The sequence below is a fragment of the Cervus canadensis genome, chromosome 26 (assembly GCF_019320065.1).
Source record: "Cervus canadensis isolate Bull #8, Minnesota chromosome 26, ASM1932006v1, whole genome shotgun sequence".
NCBI classification, from domain to species: Eukaryota; Metazoa; Chordata; class Mammalia; order Artiodactyla; family Cervidae; genus Cervus; species Cervus canadensis.
Genome location: NC_057411.1, coordinates 1846717 through 1870764, shown reverse-complemented (window position 1 = coordinate 1870764; position 24048 = coordinate 1846717). Strand labels below are relative to the sequence as shown.

Sequence of the window (24048 nt, the reverse complement as noted above, 5' to 3'; positions counted from 1 at the left end):
AAATGTCTTAAAGTCACAGCCAGTGAAGGTTTAGAAAATGAAAGAAAGGGCAGTGAGCCCGACTTGCTTTATTAATCTACGTGTTTGTGATGGCAGTAATGACGTTTACATCTTGCAACTTCAAAGTGCCCTACACCGTGAACTCACATACAAATGAGACTCAGCCGAGTGTGGCTGATTATAAGGAATGTGTTATTTTGATGGAAAAGACTGGAAAGACTCCACTTCCCAATAGTCTGCCGACTTGATGTGTTCTATAAAGGAAGCTGGTATCAAAACATAAATCTAAACAGAAACCAAAATAGCAAACAGCAACATGCATTAATGGCACCCGTTAATTTGTACCAAAATCAACATTCTCTCAACTCCTTGGCCCAGGGATATTGATCCTTGTTGCTGTTTCTTTTTTTTTTTTTTTCCCTTTTCATCTTTCAATGCATCCTTCCAAGATTCTTGCAGTGTACTTCAGAGTCCGGACTCTCTTATGGAAAGCATATGTCTTTGAGAACATGCTGTACCAATATGAAGTTCTAAAGTCAGTTGTATTTCTGTCCCAGGAATAAGTGAGAAACAATTGTTTGTAGGGTTGGAAGGAACTTCAGGTTGTCACTCAGCCAGGAAAACAATGCATAGAATGGAGTGTCTAAAAGATCTCTCTCTTAGAGAGAGATCTAAGGAAAGAAAGACATCTCCAGTTAACCTGTGGACCTCATCCATTCATTCATTCATTTTATTCATGCAACACTTGTTGAAAGTTTACCATGAGCTACCTCTAAGCTCAGAACCCCAAATACCAAGATAAATATGATCAGTCCCTACCCTCCAGTAGCTTACAGTCTAGGAGAGGAGATAGGCAGGCCTATCGAGGTTGCAGCCAGCATGATAAGGCCAGGGCAGAGGTGTCTATCAGATTCAGGTCATGGAGCAGGAGTTGAGAGGTGGTTAGAGAGAGATTTTTAGAGGCAAGGATGGCTTTTAAAGAGAGAAGGAAGGAGGCAAAGAAGAGGAGACAAATATACAAGAAGCAGCAAAGGCTTACTGTAGTCAATATCTTACAATAACCTATAATGGAAAATAATTTCAAAAACAATATATGTGTATTTGTATAACTGAATCACCTTGCCATGTACCTGAAATGTAAGTCAACTGTACTTCAATAAAACATATATATTAAGATAAAAAGAAGGAGAGGCAAGGGCACTTTACACAGAGGAAACAGTCCGTGCCACGTAACATAAGACGATGCAGATGGTGCTCAACGTGTTTAATAACTGGAAAGTCATGGGCACAGACAGAGGCCACTGGTGTGGCTAGGCCAAACCCACCGGTGTGGTCCCAGCCAATTCCTGTGGGCCCCAGATCTTTCCCGCTAATATAGAAAAATCCTCAGGGTATATCATTGAGCAAGAAAAGCAAAGTCCAGTATTGAGCGGCTAGAAGTCAAGGCGGCAGTTGCCCTTTGGTGAGGCAGTGACGTGAAGGGGGCATGAAGGGACCCAGAGTGCCGGTGTTCTGTTTCTGATCTAGGGACTGGTCACAAGGGTTTGCTTGGTTTATGAAAAATAAACTAAACACTTGTGATAAATGCTCTTTTCAGGGCAAATGTTCAGTAAAATGTTGTAAGTTTACCAAAATGTTTTTTTAAAAATACCATGCATTCATGAATGGTTCAGGTCTTTGTGAGTGACTCCAGCAAACAGTGAATATGGAGCAGATGAAAATGGAGACAAAAAGCAAAGCCATGTGAGAAAAGCCTTATATACTAAATTGAGGAGTCTGAACTTTATCCTTCCTTGCTCTGAGCATGTGATGGAGCTGATGGGTGTTTAAGAGTATAACCTCTGCAGTTTGGCCCCTGCCTCCATGATTTAGTCACTATGTGTAAACTTCAGTCTCTTCATCTGCATCATATACCAATGATTGTATTTGCCTCCTAAGGATTTTTGAGAATCAGATAAGATAATGCACAAAGATTCAATAATAAATATTTGCACTTTAGAAAGTTCACTTGGGCAGGAATGAGAAGAATGGATGGGGGTGGCCAGATAAGGGACAGGAAGACAAGTTAGAAGACTCTAGCAATAATCTAGTAAAGAAGAAATGAGAGACTTCCCTGGGGGTCCAGTGACCAAGACTCCAAGATCCCAATGCAGAGGGCCAGGGTTCAATCCCTGGTCAGGGAACTAGATCCCACATGCCACAACAAAGAGTTCTCATGCCACAACTAGGACCTAGCACAGCCAAAATAAATAATAAATGTAAATATTAAAAGAAGAAATGAAAGCCAACCAGAACAGCGATAGTAGGAATCAGAGAGAGATCAGTAAATCGAAGGGGGCAGAATTAACAGGACTTACCTAGGAGATCAAAAAGACAGCAAGTCCCAGATGACTTCTGCATATCTGGCTCAGGTGACTGTGAAGGTGGTGATGCTTATAGAAAGTTAAGAGAAGGAATAGACTTGACGGAGGGTGGGGAGTGGTTAAGATCATGCATCAAATTTGAAATCTATTGAGTTTAGGAATGCCAGGAGGCATCCAGGTGGAGATGGCCACTGGAACTCAGTAGAGATGCTAAAGACATAGATTTGGGAAGAATTAAAAGATTATTGGAGGCATATGAGTAGATGAGGTCCTCAAGTGAGAGTAGCTCAGTTCAGTTCAGTCGCTCAGTCCTGTCCGACTCTTTGTGACCCCATGGACTGCAGCATGCCAGGCCTCCCTGTCCATCACCAACTGCCAGAGTTTCCTCAAACTCATGTCCATTGAGTCAGTGATGCCATCCAACCATCTCATCCTCTGTCATCTCCTTCTCCTTCCTTCAGTCTTTCCCAGCATCAGGGTCTTTTGAAACGAGTCAGTTCTTCTCATCAGGTGGCCAAAGTATTGGAGCTTCATCTACAGCAACAGTCCTTCCAATGAATATTCAGGACTGATCTCCTTTATGATGGACTGGTTGGAACTCCTTGCAGTCCAAGAGACTCTCAAGAGTCTTCTCCAACACCACAGTTCAAAAGCATCAATTCTTCGGCGCTCAACTTTCTTTATAGTCCAACCCTCACATCCATACATGACCACTGGAAAACCATAGCTTTGACTAGACGGATCTTTGTTGGCAAAGTAATGTCTCTGCTTTTTAATATGCTGTCTAGGTTGGTCATGAATTTCCTCCCAAGGAGCAAGCATCTTTTAATTTCATGGTGGCAGTCACCATCTGCAGTGATTTTGGAGCCCAAAAAAATAAAGTCTGCCACTGTTTCCACTGTTTCCCCATCTATTTGCCATGAAGTGATCGGAGAAGGCAATGGCACCCCACTCTAGTACTCTTGCCTGGAAAATCCCGTGGACGGAGGAGCCTGGTAGGCTGTAGTCCATGGGGTCGTGAAGAGTCGGACATGACTGAGCGATTTCACTTTCACTTTTCACTTTTATGCACTGGAGAAGGAAATGTCAGCCCACTCCATTTTCTTGCCTGGAGAATCCCAGAGACGGGAGCCTGGTGGGCTGCCGTCTATAGGGTCACACAGAGTCGGACACGACTGACGTGACTTAGCAGCAGCAGATGGGACCAGATGCCATGATCTTAGTTTTCTGAATGTTGCGTTTTAAGCCAACATTTTTACTCTCCTCTTTCACTTTCATCAAGAGGCTTTTTAGTTCTTCATTTTCTGCCGTAAGGGTGGTGTCATCTGCATATCTGAGGTTATTGATATTTCTCCCGACAATCTTGATTCCAGCTTGTGCTTCCTCCAGCCCAGCATTTCTCATGATGTACTCTGCATATAAGTTAAATAAGCAGGGTGACAGTATATAGCCTTGACGTACTCCTTTTCCTATTTGGAACCAGTCTATTGTTCCATGTCCAGTTCTAACTGTTGCTTCCTGACCTGCATACAGATTTCTCAAGAGGCAGGTCAGGTGGTCTGGTATTCCCATCTCTTTCAGAATTTTCCAGTTTTTTGTGATCCACCCAGTCAAAGGCTTTGGCATAGTCAATAAAACAGAAGTAGATGTTTTTCTGGAACTCTCTTGCTTTTTCAATGATCCAACGGATATTGGCAATTTGATCTCTGGTTCCTCTGCCTTTTCTAAATCTAGCTTGAATATCTGGAAGTTCATGATTTATGTACTGTTGAAGCCTGGCTTGGAGAATTTTGAGCATTACTTTACTAGTGTGTGAGATGAGTACAATTGTGTGGTAGTTTGAGCATTCTTTGGCATTGCCTTTCTTTGGGACTGGAATGAAAACTGACCTTTTCCAGTCCTGTGGCCACTGCTGAGTTTTCCAAATTTGCTGACATATTGAGTGCAGCACTTCCACAGCATCATCTTCTAGGATTTGAAATAGCTCAACTGGATTCATCACCTCCACTAACTTTGTTCATAGCGATGTTTCCTAAGGGCCTACTTGACTTCACATTCCAGGATGTCTGGCTGTAGGTGAATGATCATACCATCATGATTATCTGGGTCGTGAAGATCTTTTTTGTACATTTCTCCTGTGTATTTTTGCCACCTCTTCTTAATATCTTCTGCTTCTGTTAGGTCCCTACCATTTCTATCCTTTATTGTGCCCATCTTTGCATGAAATGTTCCCTTGGTATCTCTAATTTTCTTGAAGAGATCTCTAGTCTTTCCCATTCTGTTGTTTTCTTCTCTCTTTGCACTGATCAGTGAGGAAGGCTTTCTTATCTCTCCTTGCTATTCTTTGGAACTCTGCATTCAAATGGGTGTATCTTTCCTATTCTCCCTTGCCTTTAGCTTCTCCTCTTTTCTCAGCTATTTGTAAGGCCTTCTCAGACAGCCATTTTGCTTTTTTGCATTTCTTTTTCTTGGGGATGGTCTTGATCCCTGTTTCCTGTACAGTGTCACAAACCTCCATCCCTAGTTCTTTAGGCACTCTGTCTATCAGATCTAATCCCTTGAATCTATTTCTCACTTCCACTGTATTTGATTTAGGTCACACCTGAATGGTCTAGTGGTTTTCCCTACTTTCTTCAATTTAAGTCTGAATTTGGCAATAATGATCTGAGCCACAGTCAGCTCCCTGTGTTGTTTTTTCTAAGTGTATAGAGCTTCTCCATCTTTGGCTGCAAAGAATATAATCAGTCTGATTTCAGTATTGGTCATCTGGTGATGTCCATGTGTAGAGTCTTCTCTTGTGTTGTTGGAAGAGGGTGTTTGCTATGACCAGTGCATTCTCTTGGCAAAACTCTATTAACCTTTGCCCTGCTTCATTCCATACTCCAAGGCCAAATTTGCCTGTTACTCCAGGTGTTTCTTGACTTCCTACTTTTGCATTCCAGTCCTCTATGATGAAAAAGGTATCTTTTTAGGGTGTTAGTTCTAGAAGGTCTTACAGGTTTTCATAGAACTATTCAGCTTCTTCAGCATTACTGGTCAGGGCATAGACTTGGATTACTGTGATATTGAATGGTTTGCCTTGGAAATGAACAGAGAACATTCTGTTGTTTCTGAGATTGCATCCGAGTACTGCATTTCGGACTCTTTTGTTGACTATGATGGCTACTCCATTTCTTCTAAGGGATTCTTGCCCACAGTAGTAGCTATAAGGGTCATGTGAATTAAATTCACCCATTCCAGTCCATTTTAATTCACTGATTCCTAGCACAGGGTCAAAGATAAAGCCCAAGGAGTATCGACACTTGAGCAGACCAAAAAAGGAACCAATGAAGAAATGTGAGAAGAAGCCGTGGGAAAGGTAGAAGGAAGACCCCATAGAGGGTGCTATTGCGGTAGCCAAGAAGGATGTCATCAGCTGGGACACACGCCACAGAAATGTCCAGATCAATGAAGACAAGTGTCTGTCGACCCCTACCTGTGACAGCCATTGGTGACTGTAGAGAGAGCCACAGCAGGGGGACAGCAGGACAGAAGCAGCGTGGCTGTGAGTGTGTGGTACCCGGACCGGAAGACAGCAGTCAACAAGTGCAGTCAAGGGAAGGAGCCGCGGGGCAGAAAGTCGAGGGGTGGGGCGGGGAGTCTAGAGTCTTTTTCTAAAGATCCAAGAGTTCTGTAACTTTGTCCAGTATTCACCACTGCCCATTTGGAAGAAGTTTAGACCCACTTTTCCTTCTTTCTTTCTGCCTTTTGTTTTTCCCCTCCCTCCCCCTATTTCTCCCCATCCTTCCCTCCCTCCCTCTTCACTCTGAGTTTCCTCTCCAGAAGCCAAGGAATAACTTATGTAACTGGAAGCACTTAATGTATTACCTTCCTAAGTGTTTTAAAATAAGATACTGAAAAGTTATATTTAGGCAAGGGAGTCAGAAGAACCAAGTTGAAAAAAGAGTTGGAGCCGGGTAAGAGAAGGGCTGCCTCTCTTCCTCTCAGCCTGCCGTCCACCCTGCCACTCATGGGGACCTTCCTTTGGCCCAAAGATGGCTTGTGTGTTAGTGGGTGTGGTGAGCGCAGACACTTACCTACTTTGTCTGCACCCTTCTGACTGGAGACCAGCCTGCTTCTCCCGCCTCTGGCTTCACTGGTCATGCGGGCAGCTGGCAGCATCCTTCCTGTAGTGACTCCAGGCGGCTGTCCTGGTCACTCCCCCCACTGGTGACCACTTCCCTGCAGAACTGAGCTCATCCCACTTGCACCCACTCCTCACCGAACCTTCCTGAGCTTGCAGGTAGGACTCAAACACACTGTCTTCAGGAGCCCCTCTTGCCCGCTTCAGTTAGTCCCCAGGTCTACATGTTGGCACTGTGCCTTTCCTGAGAGGTTGCTGGGAGGCACTCTCACTGTGATTGTTTATACTGTCCCTCACTGGCGAGACCTTAAGGCCCCAGCAGGGATTATCCGTGACATTCAGTGCAGCGTTGCATGCAGGTGAAATCCTCAGCTGAGGTTGGTTTGCAGAAGGTAAGGGCATGAAGTCTGCCCTCAAGGGTGGGCGTGGGGCTCTTGCATCTTTGTCCACCCTTCACCTCCTCCTCCCTAGGGATGTGACCATCTTTCAATGCCACAGGCATTTATTGAGCACCTACTCTGAAATGGCAGTAAGTACTCTGGGACTTCAGCAGTGAACCGGGCAGACGAGATCGCCGCCTCCTCAGTTTGTGTTCCCTTAAAGGAGACAGCCGTCAGAGAAACGTGTGTAAGCAGAGACGATGACTCCAGGCTGTGGCTAGAGCTTGGAAGGACCTGCAGAGGCTCTGTAAGGCAGGGGCACATTTGTGTTGAGACCTGTAGACTGAAGAGGAAGGGGAAGTTGCCCTCTGTCTTCTCTGATATTTAATAGCTCCTGCTCCTTTAACTTCTCTTTCAATAGAATATTTATGTAAAGGGCTGTAGGACGGCCACGTGCCAGGCATGCTCCTGGTCAGTAGGCTCACACCGGCTAACACATCGTACCCTTAACGAATTATAATCTCTTAAATGGCTGTTCACCGCACCTGAAGACGCCTCTAACGCTAGGCGTGTTTTGTTTGCAGGTGAGCCGGCCTCATCCCAGCGACCACCCCCTCCTCATCCTCTTCGTGGTGGGCGGAGTCACAGTCTCTGAAGCCAAAATGATCAAAGACCTTGTGCCCTCCCTGAAGCCGGGAACCCAGGTACTGAGTCCTCGGTGACGCTTGGTGACGCGATCTGAGTGGGAAGCCTGGACGGGGAAGGGTGGGCCTCCCTTAGGCTTCCCAGCCATCTGCGTCTCCATCCCCCAGCCTCCTCTGCCCTGCTCCTTCTGCCTGTTCCAGGCCTGAGGCCTCTCCTACCTCTGGGCTGCAGTGCTGTTCCCCAGAGTCCTAAAAGGCATGTCTTCTCTGATGTCCAAGCAGTGCTTAATTCCTCAAGCAGTTTCACCTCTTAATAGGCCCTAGATCATTGAGGGTGGCTCCCAGGGACCCTCTCCACCGCATGGAGAGGATAGAAAGGCACCTCGTCTGGACAGTGACAAGTGCAGTATCTTTCTTCTCTGTGGCCTCCTGCCAGGCTCCGTCTCCCTCCCCACACAAATGCCCTTGGTGGTTAAGGCACAGCCCTCCTCTATCTGCCTTTTACTAGCCAGGTGACCCAAGTGAGAAAAGCCTTCGGTTTTCTCACTGAAGCGACAGGGTGGGGCGCCTGGGAACCTTAGCTCAGAGACGAGAGAGGGTATGCTTCTTAGTGCGGCGCCCAGCACACAGCCCTCGGCACAGGTGGCCAAGGTTATTGTCAGAAACCACTTCTGAGCAGCCGCCACTCTGCCCTGCAGCAGGAGCTCGGGGAGAGGGACTTGAGGACCAGGCAAGGACTTCCCTGTCTCTGGAAGCTCTCAGCTGGCTGGGGCAGCAGAGCCCGTAACTCAGTAAGACCGGAAGTCCTTGCCTTAGCAGGTTCCCAAAGCAGCCTGAAACAGGAGGCTGCAAGCAGACTTTACGTGGGAGGGGATCCCGAGGAGCAGAAGGGAGGGAACTGGCAGAGGGACCGTGAGGGAGCGAACCCGGCGGCTCGCTGGCGCGGGCGCCCCAGGCTCTGTCCTCCAGGGCCAAGGACCATCCTCGGAACTGTCCTGCTGGGGATGGAGCCCCTGGGACGTCTTCCCGTTGACCCCACCCTGAGGTTGAGGCTCGTCTCTTGGGGCCTGTCTTCAGCTTTGTGCTGTGTCTGTATGCTGCCGGCAGCCTTCTGTGGTTTGGAGACGTCAGAACAGAGATGCCAGTGCAGTGCTTCGGGTAGGGTGCCGGCTCCAAGACAGAGTCCACCACAACCGCACAGAATCCAGGTGGTATTCCAGCCATGCCTGGCTCCCCCGCTCCCTGGGGGAGAGGTACAGATGCCCATGTCTCCCACTTCCACCCGCTCAGCCAGCCAAGGAGCCCCTACCCCTGCTGGCATCCCAGGCGGCTCGCTGATGGCTCCCCATTGCTGACCTAGCCTCCTGAAGCAAACGTGCTTTCCTTGAGGACCACGCCTGGGCCTCCCCAGGCCTGTGCACAGATAGGAGCTCTGTCACCCTCTGGGCTGGTGGCGTGATGTTGTTGAGGTGGCCAGGCCACCTGGTGGTGTAGAGAAGACCAGATCTCTGTGGGTCTCCCAACACCCAACTTAGGAAAGGGACCCAGGTGTCCAGGAAGCCATGGTATGTTTTTGAGCAAGGCAGTGACCCATCATTGGCTATGGCCACGTGTGCTGTTACTAACACCTGTCTTGGTCATAGCTGATGGGATTTCTGATAAAGTGGTAAATTCAGCCTCATCTCACACCCACTCCGTCAGCAGTGTTCAGGGTCTGTTTAGTGAGCAGTTGCCTTTTTGAGCAAGACATTCTTCTTTTTTATCAGCAAGCATGCTTCTCACTGCCCCTAACATGGTGAACCGAATTCTTAGCTGCTGCATTGTTAACTGGCTGACAGATGCGTTAATCTCCCCTCTAAAAGGATGAAATGCACACTTTTTCAAAGCCGTGTGACCTGAGTTTGACAACAGAGACCTGGAATCTGCAGTGGCTCAGTGGCTGGACTGCAACTGACCGACCTTGTCCTCAGTCATCTGCAGAGAGAGTGGCTCAAAGAGTTGGGGGCTTAAGGGGCAGCCGTGCATGCTGCTTGTCCTTTGTGCAGAAAGCTCCCCCTGAAGAGTTAACAGGGCCCAGGAAGATTGCAGAGAGGAGTTATTTACCATCATGGCCTTCATTCCCAGTCCTGAAAGGAGGTGGATTACCTGCCTGTTTGCTGGAGCGACACCTGCGGAGGCAGGTCTCCCAGTGTTAGACCTCCACAGACGGGCAGCTAAGTCAGCCCAGATCTGAGACGTAACCAGCTCCGGCTTCAGAGGTGCATTCAGAGGGATGAGGGCTGGATGCTCTGGCTGTACGCAGGAAGGCCTGCTAATCTGCTGCCTGCTTAGACCTCTGTCGGGGCGCACGTGGGAACAACTGAAGTGGGACGGGTCTGGCAACCAAGAGAGTGACTCTAACCTGACCAGTGACTTAAACATGCGCATCTAATACCACAGCTAATCCAGCCTGCACGTAAAGGTCCCCGGGGATGAGGATTTGCCCCTTGCCCAAAGCCTACCCGAGTCCTGGAGGCCTTGGCCCTTGGGACTGTTTGCTCCCAGGCCCCACAGAATCTCCCAACAGATCAGGCTCACCCCTCCTCCGCAGGTCCTCTTGCCAGCTGCTCTTCTCCAGACTGGGCGTCCCTCCAGCCACCTCACCGCAGCCCGTGCCGGGAACCTGGGTGTCCCAGCCCCCGGGCGGCTCTCCTGGGACCCTGGTCTCTCCTTGCAGGCTCACTTACACCGGAGCGCCTCCCTTGCCAGGGGCTGAGCAGTGCAGAGGCGCTGGGGCCACCTCCTCCTCCCACCACAGCCCCTACCTGCCGCTGGGCCTTCTTTTCCTACCCCTTTCTGCTGGCCTCCTGGCCTCTCTTTCTGAGCCTCAGGACTTTGCACTTATTTTAATTCCAGCACCGCAGAAAGGATCTGGCACTGGGCGTCATGATTACTCATTGAATATTGAACACTAGAGAGCTTCCCAGGTGGCTCAGTCAGTAAAGAATCCCCTGGAGAATGAAATGGTAACCCAATCCAATAGTCTTGCTTGGGAAATCCCATGGACAGAGGAGCCTGGGGGACTATAGTTCATGGGGTTTCTAGAATCGGACATGACTTAGTGACTAAACCATCACCACTGAACACTAGAAATTCTACTTGCATTATTGAAGAGTAAGATAAAAGCAGTTTTTCTGGAGACTACACCAGCCTGTTATTGATCCTGAGATTATGGACAACTAAGACCACCCTGTCTTTTGTATCAGTTGCTGTAATTCATATCTATTCCATACCACATAGATGCTTTTTGGACCCAGGAATGGGAACTTGACAGTCTCTTAAATTGGATTAGTTGATTATTCAGTAAACATTTATTGAGCATGTCCTCTGTGCCAAGCACTGTTCTTTGTGCTGAGGAGACCAAGCCAGACTTGTCCCTGCTTTCATGGAACTTACACTCTAATAGGGAGTGACTGACTGACATCAGACACAGAAGCTCCAGCCAGACGTGAGTGTTCTGGAACATAGGCAGGTGCTTTTATGGGAATACCTGCAGGAAAGGGGTGGAGGCAGGAGGGTTCTTCAGATGACATCGGCTTCTCCTGAAGGAGAGGGTTGATGAGCTGAGATGTGCAAGGCATTCAGGGATCCACTCATCAAAGGAAACTGCCGATAGAAGCCACATAAGGCCCACATATCTTGGAGAGAGAAAAGCTTCATCTAAATTATTTCATCTGATTGATGACTGTCATCTATAACTTTATTGCTACGTCTGTCTTGGGTATTCCTTTGGAAAAGGTGTATGGATTCATTGCATATTCTAATGTGTTGTCTATAGATTATAAGATAAAGTCAAGCATGTATCTGCTGATACTTTTTAAGTTGACCTGTCTTTATACTTAGAATTGTCTCTTAGTAGTAGGCTTCCCTGGCAGCTCAGATGGTAAAGACTCTCCTGCAATGTAGGATCCCTGGGTCGGGAAGATCCCCTGGAGAAGGAAATGGCAACCCACTCCAATAATCTTGCCTGGAGAGTTCCATGGAGAGAGGAGCCTGGCAGGCTACAGTCCATGGGGTTGCAAAAAGTCAGGCATGACTGAGCAACAATCACTCACTCACAGCACATCCAGAAATAAATTCCCTTTTACAGAAGGTGATAAAGATCTCATGAAACAGTGGCATTCAGAAACCGCATTAGCACCTGCTAGCCCCAGAGGATGGCTGTCCTACGCTACAGTGGGCATGTTTTCTCTGCTCTCCTCCCCTGGTTGTTGCTAAACGCCCTGATGAGAGAAAGCGGGCAGCTAGAAAAAGCCCTCTTCCCTGACTACAAAAAAAGGGATCAAACAGGCAGCCTCTCAACCCCACCCCACACAGCCGCAGCCACGAGCAGCTGACTTTGCAGGCTTGCCGTGGCTCTGGAACACGTGTGCCCAGCCCTGGCCTCTTCTCACTGCAGACAGCTCTGCAGGCTGAACCCTGGGGCTGGGACGTGGCCGAGATGCCAGCCGAAGTCTGGGATTGTGGGAGGAAAATAACAGGGAGGGACCCTCCCAGAAAGTACAGGGGAAGGCCAGCTCAGGAAACAGAGAGAGACAAAGTGGGCCTGACCTGCCGCCACGGCTCTTCCTGGTACACGGGGCCCAACCGCGCTTTCATGTGCGTCTACGTTTCTGGAAGCAAACGTTCAGTGAGACTGTAATAGGAAAAAAGAGTAGACCCAGAAATGTGCTCACACACTTAGGATTTTGTGCCACGGTAGACGTTCGAGGATAACTGAATCCTGACTCTAAACCCTGGCCCCAGGTTATCCTAAAATTTATGCAGGCCCTCAAGGAGAGAAGTCAAGCGACTTCATTTTTTTTTTCTTCTGGTCTGCATTTAATTTGTTCTGACATTTCCTATTCCAAGGAAAATGTCAGTGAGATTTACAACTTTTCTTCTTTACCTTATAATTTGAAATATTAGACAGCATCACACATGTTCATATTATTCTTATTAATATTGCCCTTTATTCCTATGCACTTCATGTATCTTTGATATTTGATGCAATTCTCTTAGCAATGCTGAAGTCATTTGCAATAGAAGTTTCTTGTTGTTTTTCCCCAAGTAAATTCTTTTTAAATAACCATCAGAAGGGACAAAAATGGAGACATCTGAAATCTCTGTGGATTCTTTAGAAGAGCCTGAGCAGAACACACTCACGCCTCCAGCAATGCAAAGGCAATGGGTTTTCCAGAAAGCTCGATCGTGTCTGTTTTAATGCACTATCCCAGTGGTTTAACAAGACACACCTTTTATGTTTAACATGTGCGGCACCTCTACAAAATGAGGGCGAATGGTGCCTTGAATATGATATGTGCTCAAGAGCCAGTTCATCAGCGGGATGAATATGCATGTTGGTGCCTGTGCATGTGAGTTGCTTCTACTGGAAAGCACCTCCCAAGTTTAAGAGAAAAATAGAAAAACCATTTTTGTCCCCTGCTCCTTTCAATTCTCAGTGTTGGAAATCAAGGGATATGAGTCTAAATCCTGGGCTGCCCTGCTTCCTCTCTGTTCAGCAGAAATAGAACAGGAAGATGCTGGCACCTCCAAATTATAGCAATGCCCAAAAAAGTGAAAAGTGGAGAGAAAGCAGGGGGGCTGGGCCACTCCTGCAGGAACCAGTGCAGACTGAGCACAGAGGAAAGCAGCTCTCTCAGCTGGAGGGGAACCTGCATGGAGCCTCAAAGGCTGCTTGTTAGGGGCTTGGCTCCGAGGTGCCCTTGGGTCCTCTGGCCCTGCCTCACAGATGGAGATTTTCATCCTTGCCCTCGGTTGCTTGAGAAAAAGCCACTCCTCTGAAAGGAAGTCTCTAGTGCTTAATTTGCCTCATATCACACGTTTGATGACTATGTTTATAAAATTTAAATTTCATATCCAGCAGGCTGTTTCAGATTGCTTTAAGCATTTTCTTTTTCAGAGTACCTTTCCACCTCCCCCCACTACCCCCTGCCATTTAGCTAAGTGTTTTATAATTTTAAGGACTATTTTAGTCAAATAATGCAGAAATACCTTCACTTGAATAGGCTAGAAAACTGAAAATGAACAAAAGATGCCTGAGATGTGAAAATACTTCAGGACCATCAACTATTTTACTGTAAAGGAAATGTTAGCCATGTGATCCTGCTTGTTCTTCAAAATAGGAATTTTAGACAAATGGGTTTTCAGTTAAACCAATTTGAAACAAATTTACAGAGAGCCATTATATTTGAGCCTCTTGGTGTGAAAAACTCCCTGCTGAACATGGCTAAACCCACTTCCTCCTTCCTAGTCTTATTTTTGTTTATTCAATTAATCAATCATTGGCTAACTTATTGTATCAGGGATCTGCTAGGTATCAGGCATGGTGCTAGCAAACAGCAAAGAAATTCAAGGAAACAAGGAATACAGTGTAATAGCAACAGCCATGGGAACATCCTCAGTCTTCAGGGAGAGGTGGTCTGGGAAGGCTTCCTGGAGGTGGTGATGCCTAAGTAGATCATTGAAGGATGACTAAAAGGTCTTCAGGCAAAGAGTTGGTAACTCTCATTCTAGATGAAGAAACACCCCCAAAGTTCCATTTGTGGAACTGTAAATAGTTTAGAGTGTCTAGAATGTGGAACTGGTGACGAGGGGGATGCTGTGGCCAGGGCCTGGGGTGTGGAGTGCTGAGCAGCCTGCAGACTCCAAAGTCTTGCGATGCTCTCTAAGAGAGTCAGGCTTATAGATTTTTGGTTTGTGGTTACCATAAGTTTTTGATATAGCAATTTATCTACTTACAAGACTGGTCTCTTAATTTCAAATGCATGTCCAATAGCCTGCATTTGTACTCTCCTCTTCTCACAGTTGCTGGTTTTGAATTCGTATTTGTGGGGGGGTGATTTCCTACCTTTACTGTACGTTTGCCTTTACCAGTGAGCTTTCCCATTCATAATTTTCTTATTTCTAGTTGTGGCCTTTTCTTTTACATCTAGAAAAGTTGCTTTAATATTTGTTGTATAGCTAGTTTGGTGGTGCTGAATGCTCTTAGCTTGTGCTTATCTAGAAAACTTTTGATTTCCCTATCGGGTCTGATCAAGCCTTTGGGTAAAGTATTCTTGGTTGTAGGTTTTTCCCTTTCATCACTTTAAATATATTGTGCGATTCCTTCCAGCCTGCAGAGTTTCTGCTGAAAAATCAGCTGATAACCTTATGGGGATTCTCTTGTATGTTGTTTGTTGCTGTTCCCTTGTTGCTTTTAGTATTTTTCTCTTTGTCTTTAAATTTTGCCAGTGTGATTAATATGTGTCTTGGTGTGTTCCTCCTTCAGTGTATCCTGTATGGGACTCTCTGTGGTTCTTGGACTTGAGTGACTATTTCCTTTCCCATATTAGGGCAGTTTTTGGCTCCGATCTTTTCAGATATTTTCTCAGGCCCTTTCTCTCTCTCTTCTCCTCCTGGGACCCCTATAATGTGAATGTTGATGCCTTTAATGTTGTCCCAGAGGTCCGTGAGACTGTCCTCAATTCTTTCATTCTTCTTTTTTTATTCTGTTCTGCAGCAGTGGGTCAAGCTTAGAAAGGGAGGAGGAAGGCAGTCAGGATTTGCAGCCTGGGAGTAAATGCTATCAGACGTACACATGGGGAAGACGTCTCTGGCACGTCCCCCTCCCCTGCATCAGCCCAGTGACTGCTCTGCGCTGAAGGGAGTGACGCAGCAGAGGATGAGGCTGGTGAAGGTGGTGGTGCTAATGAAGATGATAAGACCAGGCACCATTTTAAGCCCCTCCAGGGCCTGTCATTGTGCTGAATATTTTATATCTACGTTCACATTTGACCGTTATGATAGTCATGTGAGGTGGATGTTATTATTTCCACTTCACAGACAAAGAACTTGAGGCTCAGAGTGATCCAGCAAATTCTCCAGGGTCTGTCATCTGGCAGGTGGCCAACTGAGGCCCCACTCACACGGGACACTCCTAAGGCTGTGATCTGAACCGCTGGACCATCCGGCGGGAGTCCTTGGTCTCCACGTCCTTCCCTCCTGATGACACTGACACCTCTCAGTGACTTCACAGACTGCCTTTGTTTTCCACCTGTTTCTTTCCAACCCTCCGGAACACACACCCCAGACGTCCTCTGGTTCAGCCCTCTTGCCAAATACCCGCTTGTCTGGTTGTGACAGGGTCCCGGTCCTTGGTGCCGGCTCAGTGCAGGTGACGGCCAGCAGTCCGTCGGCCGTGAGTGGGAGCCCAGCCTCCACCCTGAGAGCGATGGATTCTTTGGGCTTAGTTGTCATTGCTCTGGAAGTCTGCACATCAACCGAGCCTACATTTCCCTCCCAGTTCCTCTGCCATGTTCATGAGACGTGCGCATCCTCAGAGACTCACTCAAGCCACTATACTTGCCCTCACCTGAGCCAGAGAGGAATCTGCAGTTTTGGCTTTGGAGCTAAGGTCCCCGGGGGTTAGCATGGTCTAACCATGGTGGTTAGACCATCTAGCCCAGGGGGTGGGGTCTGGCAAGCCCAGGGCAGGGGGGGGGCCTGTGGCCTGGCCACCTGTCCTCCTGCACGTCACAAGAGTCCGCTCTCGTGCAAAGGAGGCTTGTGTTTATGTGTGCTCTTTTAGAAATATCTGAATAAGGGTCTTTCAACTTGTGGTCTGGGCTTCCCTGGTGGCTCAGATGGTAAAGAATCCGCCTGCAATGTGGGAGACCTGGGTTCAGTCCTTGGGTTGGGAAGATCCCCTGGAGGAGGGCATGGCTCCCCATTCCAGTCCTCTTGCCTGAAGAATCCCCATGGACAGAGGAGCCTGGCGGGCTCTAGTCCACGGGGTCACGAAGATTCAGACAGGACTGAGCGACTAAAACACAGCACAACCTGTGGTCTACGAATCCTTGTTAGCCACAAACCTCACCTGAAACTATGCTCAAAGTCTTGTATATATGAACATACGTGTATTTTTCTAGAGAGTTCTTAGCTTCATGATATTCAAAAGGAGGCCTGGGCTTCCCTGGTGGCTCAATAAAGAATCTACCTGAGATGCAGGAGACCCAGGTTCAGTCCTTTGGTCAAGATGATTCCCTGGAGAAGGCAATGGCTACCCACTCCAGTATTCCTGCCTGAAGAATCACATGGACAGAGGAGCCTGATGGGCTACAGTCCATAGCGTCTCAAGAGCTGGACCCGACTTAGTGACTGAACCGCCATGACCCAACCACACAATCACAGTGAAACGGCAGCTCCGCAGTGCTGGGCGCCTTGCGCGCTTTACAGTCTTCACCTTGGGTCATCCTTGCCACGATTCTGCCGGCTTTGTTTTTTCTCCTGGGATGGATAAAGTGAGGCCACAAGCGAAATGACCTTCCCCAGGGTACATAGCCAATCAGCCATGGTGCCGGGCTCTGCTAGCGTCTAATGAGCCTGCTGGTCTGGGTACCTCCATTCTCAACTATCTGTTGGGCTTGGTCTCGAACACCCTGAGGGGTGAGTAGAGACCCTCTCCAGAGCCGCATATTCCAGTGGTGTCTACACCGTGTGATAAGGGGATGCTCACATTCACTCTCTGCCCCCAGACTCTCATCACATGGCTGTCAAGGAAAAATGTGAGCACAGGCTGCAGTGTACTTCTTCTGCCAAAAATGTGACTTGACTGATATTAACCATATATTTTCAAGGATAATTCTCTTTCAAAATAAAAAGTAATCACTGCTTTCAAAGGTTAATTTTTGTTTTAAACAGAAAACTTTTTAATACTGAGAACAAGAAAATTCTAAAATGCTTTCTTCTCTCCTCCCTTCCCTCGGCTTGTCCTCCACATAAGAGAGTAGGCTCTGTTTTTGGCCAGCGAATTGGCTGATTTATTGGTTTCATTCTACCTAGCACCATATCGGGGTGCGGGAGGGGAAGAGAGTGAGTGAGTCTCTTGCTCCCCACTGAGAGACCCAGCCAGGTGGTGTGACCCCTTAAAGCCCAGGCCTGCTGGCCGCCTGGGACCCCTGCACTCAGGGGCTGGGCTCCAGAATCTGGCTCCAGCGCCTCCTTCCTCACTTCCCTCGTCATCTGGGTGTAAAACCCCTGCTCACCAGATTGGCAGAGCACATCGTTGCCCCAGCCCAGCCCTGGGAACGCGCTCTCCCAAGTGCTTCAGAGGGAACTCTGTCCCCCAGGAACAGTTGAGTCTTGGGGAAGCAGAGGGGGATACCGTGACAACAGGCCAGAGAGGCCCAAGTGTCCATGTGGACTCAGAGAGTAAGCAGCCTTCCCAGAGCCCTTGATAATGGAGCAGTGACCCAACAGGCACTTGGACACTGGAGCCAGCCTGCCTGGATTGGAATCCTGATTCAGCTTCTTCCTGTGTGTCCTTGGTCAAATTACTTAATCTTTCTGTTTTTCATTTTCCATATCTGCAAATAGGCTTGTTATGAAGATTAAATGGATATTAAATGAGAGCATCCTCTGTGCCTGGCACATCATAAAAAAATAACTAATAAGTATTAGCAGATATCATCTTTATTATCATCACTGTCATGTGTGGAAATGTGTCCCCTCCCACAAGATGTTAAAGTCCAAGCCCCTCGTACCTGTGAATGTGGCCTTATTTGGAAATAGGTCTTTGCAGATGATCAGTTTAGATGAAGGGCTTCCCAGGTGGAGCTAGTGGTAAAGAACCCGCCTGCCAATGCAGGACATGTAGGAGACGCAGGGTTGCATCCCTGGGTCAGGAAGATTCCCCTGGAGTAGGAAACGGCAACTTGCTCCAGTATTCTTGCCTGGAAAATCCTATGGACAGAGGAGCCTGGCCAGCTGAGCAACTGAGCACAATTAAGATGAGGTCATTAACCAGTCCAAGTTCGATGCATGAAAGAGGGCACTCAAAGCCGGTGTACTGAGACAACCCAGAGAGATGGGATGGGGGAGGTGGAATGGGGGTTTGGGACACCCCTGATGATTCATGTGAATGTATGGCAAAAACCACCACAATATTGTAAAGTAATTGGCCTCCAACTAAAATAATTAATTTTAAAAAAAAGATGTTGTTAGGGTAAGCTGTAATCCTCTACGACTGTGTCCTTCTTATCAAAGGGGAAAGAGAGACGCAGAGACAGACTTGTAGAGGGGAGACAGGGTGAAGACGTAAGGAAGCTTAAGAGGGAAGGTCTCCCTCACAGCCCTCAGACGGAGCCAACCTACCAACGCCTTCATCTTGGACTTCTGACCTCCCGAGCTGTGAGATGACGACTTTCTGTCATTAAAATTGGGTACTAGGAGATAGATACAGTCATCATCATCATTATCACCCACAGCAACGTGCAGCTCTTGAGTATGCCTTCTCTCTTTCCCTGAAGGAGCAAAGCCTCCCTGGAGGAGAGAGGGACCCCTTTGTGGAGTTCAGATTACCAGATCACAAAGCAAAGGTCTGATTGAGTGCAACTAAGCAACGAGGTAGTGGCTAGGCTTGGCCCTGCCCAGTGCCCCCTGGCCCAAGGCTCAGCAGACGCACCCCCCCCACCCCGCAGTCCTGCAAGCTGCCCTTCCCAGCCTGTGTTCCCCTCCTTCCACCTGGGACTCGAGAGCCCAGTGGCATTCCAGCAGCTGCCTTCTGCCTTTTCCTCCACAGCATCCACTCTATGCCTTCCCCTCAAAGAAGCGTGTTGCACTTTATTTCTTGTTACCTAATAAGCTGGGATTGGCTCTCCTAATTGTCTGCAATGTGTTTGCCCCTCCCGTTGTCAGGTAATCGTGCTGTCCACGCGACTCCTAAAGCCGCTTAACATCCCTGAGCTGTTGTTTGCGACTGACCGGCTGCATCCAGACCTTGGCTTCTAAGCGTCTCCCAAGAAGATGAGCCCTACCTGACCTGGAAACCCCAGTACTGTTATCTGTCTCCATCCAGTGCCTCCCAAACCAGTCTCCCTGTTACTAAGCATGGTTATGACTAAATGTTGCCCAAAGGATCTTCGTAACCACACAGTGAAGTATTGCTGAGATTTTTTTTTTTAATCGTTTTTCTAAAGGCATCAAACTGCCTTTCAGCTGGCCTAATTCATGATAATGCCCGTTTATCCTTACCCCTCTGTCTGTGATCTTTCTGATTCCACCTGCAAGTTTGTTCATTCTAAACAAGTGCCTGTCGGTGAGTGTTGGTAGATTACAAGCTGTTTGATCTGCAGTTGCTCTAGGAGAAGTTAGACGTGCTTTAGAATCATGGGTGTCAGGAAAGTTTGGTTTTCAAGATAATGTAGCTGAGGAGGGAACGTTGCGAATGGGATCTGAGGCTTTGTTTCTCTCTTGATCTGAGACATTTCTGAACAGGGGAGGAAAGGAGCGGGGTGGTAGGGCAGTGCCGATCATCTGCCTCTGTTGTAAATCTCCTGCCGTTACAAAGAGCTGCATTGTTCCTGTCTGCTTACTGGGCAGGGCTGCCAGCCTGCCTGGAACAGGAGTGGGGGAGAGGTTGATTGGAACACTGTGACTGCCCATAAAAGGTTTCCTCTCCTCCCAGAGGAAGGCCCCAATAAAGATATCTGGTCCAGGAGGTCTAGGTTGGAACCCACCCCTTATGACTTATGATTTCACATTTCTACTGGTTACACATTTCTACTTCTTTATTTTCTATGAATCTTAGTCTTCCTTCTAGCCATAGCAGAGAAGCCTAGACCCACAGAGTGGAATTGTTTAAGAACTCCAGCAGAAAGGACCCTCTGGGAACCCATCATGTGTAGGTGTGTAGCTGATGGAAATTTCTAGCGTCTCTAAAAGATGTTTATAATAAAGAGGAAAAGCTGAAAAACAATGACTAGTGTGAATTAAACAGGTAGAAGAAATAAAATGTAAACCAAAATGTGTCTCTACTTATAGTTCTCTGCCACATACTACTATTTTATGAGAAAACTGTGAAGTTGGAAATCATTTTGAGATGTCATCAAAGCAGGTTTTCTTGACCCCGACATTCTTTATTTTGTCCAAGTATGTTTTCCACCTAACACTGGTTCTTTCATGGTGCTGAAATACTGGAGACCCCAGATGCTTCATTCATTCTACTCAGAAGTTTGAAATTGTGTAAGGGAGAAAATGGCAGATAGCCCCAAAGAAATGATCATTAAAGCAAAGATCACTCTTTTTAAAAATGAGTAAATAATCTCTTGAATTCCCTGGCAGTCCAGTGGTTAGAACTTAGCATCTTCCCTGCAGTGGTCTGGGCTCAATCCCTGGTCAGGGAACTAAGCACGGCCAATAAATTAACTAATTCATTAATAAAGTAAATAAGTAGCCTGTTGTGGGTCTCCAGTCTGTATTCACTTGATCACTCATTCATTCCCAACTCCCCAGTGGCACGTGCCAGGCACTCCCCAACGTTCCGGGCCACAGCGGAGAAGGAGACTCATCCTGGACTCCGTGTTTCTCACAGAATGACCATCTGGTGCTTTTCCTGATGCCTGGGCCCTGTGAGAGGATCTGCTCAAGGTTAAGTTTTAAACCATATGTCTATATGCAAAGGAAACTTTCAGGAAATACAAAACTCCAACTGCTAACAAGCAGTTCCCTCTGGGAAGGAGTCTATTATAGGAGGACTAGGAAAAGGGAATGCCTCACTCTCAATATATGTGTGTCATTTGAATATTTTCACAGTAGATGTATTGATATATTACTCTTGGGCCTTTAATGTGTTTTTACAAGTTGATTTTCTCTTGTATAAAAAGAATCTTCCAAAGCTTCTAACCTGAAGTGGTAAACAAAGGAAGTTTCTGATTGTAAATGTTACCCATCATCAGTTACTGTGTTCCCCAAATGCTCACAATACTAGATTAAATATAGCCAAAGGCAGTCTCTGACTGTGTGTGGGGGCGGGGGGGGGGCATCAAAAGTTTAGTTTATAATCATCTTTTTCATCTCTGGGGTCACCGGTTATAGAAACTGAGCTAGGCAGACATCAGATAGCAGAAGGCTCTGGAGGAAAGGTGAGCTGAAAGAAGATCGTGGTGACCAGAGTTTGCTTTGAATAAAAAGGTCAGAGGCATAGGACAGGGTGCTGCTCCTTGAATGAAAAGCAGGAGCAAAATGAAGACTCAGTGTCAATCCTGCAAAGCGCCTTCAGCAGATAAGGAAAGAGCAGGGACTCCAGAAGTAGCACGTCTGGCCCCGGGTGGAGGATGGGGTGGGGGGTGCAGGGTACAGCTGTGCTCTTGGCATCCTGTGCAGCCACGGTGGTTAGAACAGAGCTCCCAGCCTTGTCTGGGTTTGAGTCTCAGCTCGCCACTCCCAGCAGTGTGACCTCCAGGCCTTGGTGCCCCCATCTGTAAACTCCAGGTGGTAATATGAGCAGTCCCCTCCTCGTGAGAGGGCTGCTGTGGGAGGATCCCATCCCTAACACAGCTAGCCTGTGGCGCTGAGCAGGGTGGGTTTTCACTCCTGGTTTATTTATTGTAACAGATAAAGCTCTGTAACTCCTAGTGGCCTTTTCCAAGTACCATGCTGACTTACCAGCAGAGACTCAGCGGGGCAGCCCCACACCGCCACCCCACACCGGAGTTACCCAAGGGCTCATTCCTAAGGGATTTCACCACAAGCTTGAGCAACAGCTTTACCCTCCACAGGGTATAAAGTGAATGTTGAAATCTCACTTTTCACCAGCACGAGGGGCTCCCTGCAGGCAGGCCCGTAGCTCTGGAAACAGGGATTCGGGCAGGGTGGTGGCCAGGCGCTGACAGGGAGCCCCAGGCCAGGAGCACTCAGCCACCTCAGCCCACGACTCAGGGCCAGGCCGGCTGTAGAGTGCTCGGATGGTTTTGATTTGCAGCAGGGAGGAAAAGCCAGACATCTCTACAGACGAGGATCCGGTGCTAAGGCAGACGGGCTGTGGGCCGTGCTGGCCCCTGCGCCGGCCTGGACGTCTTTATTACTGACCTGGGATTGGAGGCCAGTGAGCAGCTGGCTGATGGCAAGAGCAGATGTGGCCTTGGCAGCCAGGCAGGCCCGGGCCAGGGAGGAGCCACGAGCCGGGGGTAGCAACAAGGAGGCTAAGGCAAGCCTGATGAAGAACACAGGGCCAGGATGGGCAGGACCTGCCTCTGCAAGCCAGAGGCAGAAAAGCGACGGTGGCTTGCTTAGGGGGGCCGGAGCTGCCAAGTCCTGAGCTGGCCGCCTGGCGTCTGGGCGTCAGGCAGACCTGGGTGGAGTCTTGAATCTGAATCTGCCACTTAGGAGCTCATTTTTCTGAGCCTCCCTTCTCTGCGTCTGCAGAAGGGACTAAAGATGGACTGTGGAGTTGGTGTGGACAATGAAAGTTATTTCAAATCCCCCTCCAGTGCTGGGGACGTAGGTTTTCAGTCAAGAGAAACAGTGACTGCCTGTGTGATCCCAGCTTTCATCTCTCCGACTCTCAGGTTTCTCATCTTTAAACTGGAAGTGCTATCATTACCTTCCTTGCAGGATTCTTCAAAAGATTAAAGGAGATGGATTGTAGTCTGGCATACTGTAAATGCTCAGTAATTCCGATTCCTTTCTTCACTCCCCTGAACACACACACACCTCTCCCTCCTTCTACCCAGGTGGCAGGGAGGCCATCCCCTACCTAGGTAGGAGGGGACCATCCTCGGTGCCACGTGATTGCAGATCAGATACTAAAAACAAATGAGGGATTCAGAGATATCATGAAAGAGAGGAACAAAGGTAATGAAATAGGAAGATAAATTCGTGAGAAGAAAACATGGTGTACTCTAGAACTGTAAATAGTCAAGTCAGCCTGAGACAGTGGACAGGAATGGAACGCAGGTGGTTTCCAGCCAGGGGTCAATCCCTCTCTTCCAGAGTGGCCTCCAGCGAAGCATTATCCCCAGGATGGATGAGAACCCTGAGACTCTTAAGCCCGAATTTCTGAAAGGAAGTTTGAGACCGAGTCCAGTGCGGTGGGGAGTGAGGGGCAATGGAGAAGTGCCAGGAGGTCAGGAAGGCCAGCTCACAAGGGAGAAGGAGAGCTCTGCCCAAGCGCTGCAGATTCCTGGAGCAGGTGGGATGGACAGGGAGGCAGCCAGGCGCCGCTCACAAACAGAGGATGTCCAGCGCTGCTCAGCACCACTGCAAGATAAAGCCCCAGGGAAAACTCATCTTTATTTCCAGGACATGGGCAGAAGACCATTGTTAAGTATATAAAGATGAACCGCTCAATCACTGGACATTACTAATATAGCCACATAGGATGAATAAAACCAAACGTGAGCAGAATCTAGTCAGAGATCCTTGTCACTGCCTTTGAAAGGAGATATATTTAGAATCTCCCATGAGCACCGTTCCCTCCCTGTCCCCAATACTTTCTCAGAGGTTAGGTTAGGCTTGAAGTGTAGAAAACTGCCCTCCACCTAAGGAAGGTGTAGGGCATAGCCAGAAGCCCTGTCAAGAGCAGGCAGGACATTCACCCTGTGGGAAAACAGATTTGAGAGTCTGGAGTTGTCCCATAGTAGACCCTCAGCTCTTCATTATGGCTGCTTCCCTCAGGCCCGAGGCCCCACACATGCAGCAGTGGCCCGCATATGAAATGCTGTGAAGGAGTAAGAACATTG

General features: G+C 48.0%; 1 protein-coding gene across 1 annotated transcript in view; it reads left to right on the top strand.

Moving 5' to 3' along the window:
- SCFD2 (sec1 family domain containing 2) overlaps nt 1-20767 on the top strand; it is a 393415-nt gene extending 372648 nt beyond the window's left edge. Inside the window, exons 8-9 of the mRNA XM_043448486.1 lie at nt 7451-7570; nt 19226-20767. Of these exons, the coding sequence (XP_043304421.1) occupies nt 7451-7570; nt 19226-19318 (213 nt within the window). The 3' untranslated portion in view covers nt 19319-20767. The remainder of the gene's footprint in view (nt 1-7450; nt 7571-19225) is intronic.
- Nucleotides 20768-24048: the final 3281 nt, after the last annotated feature.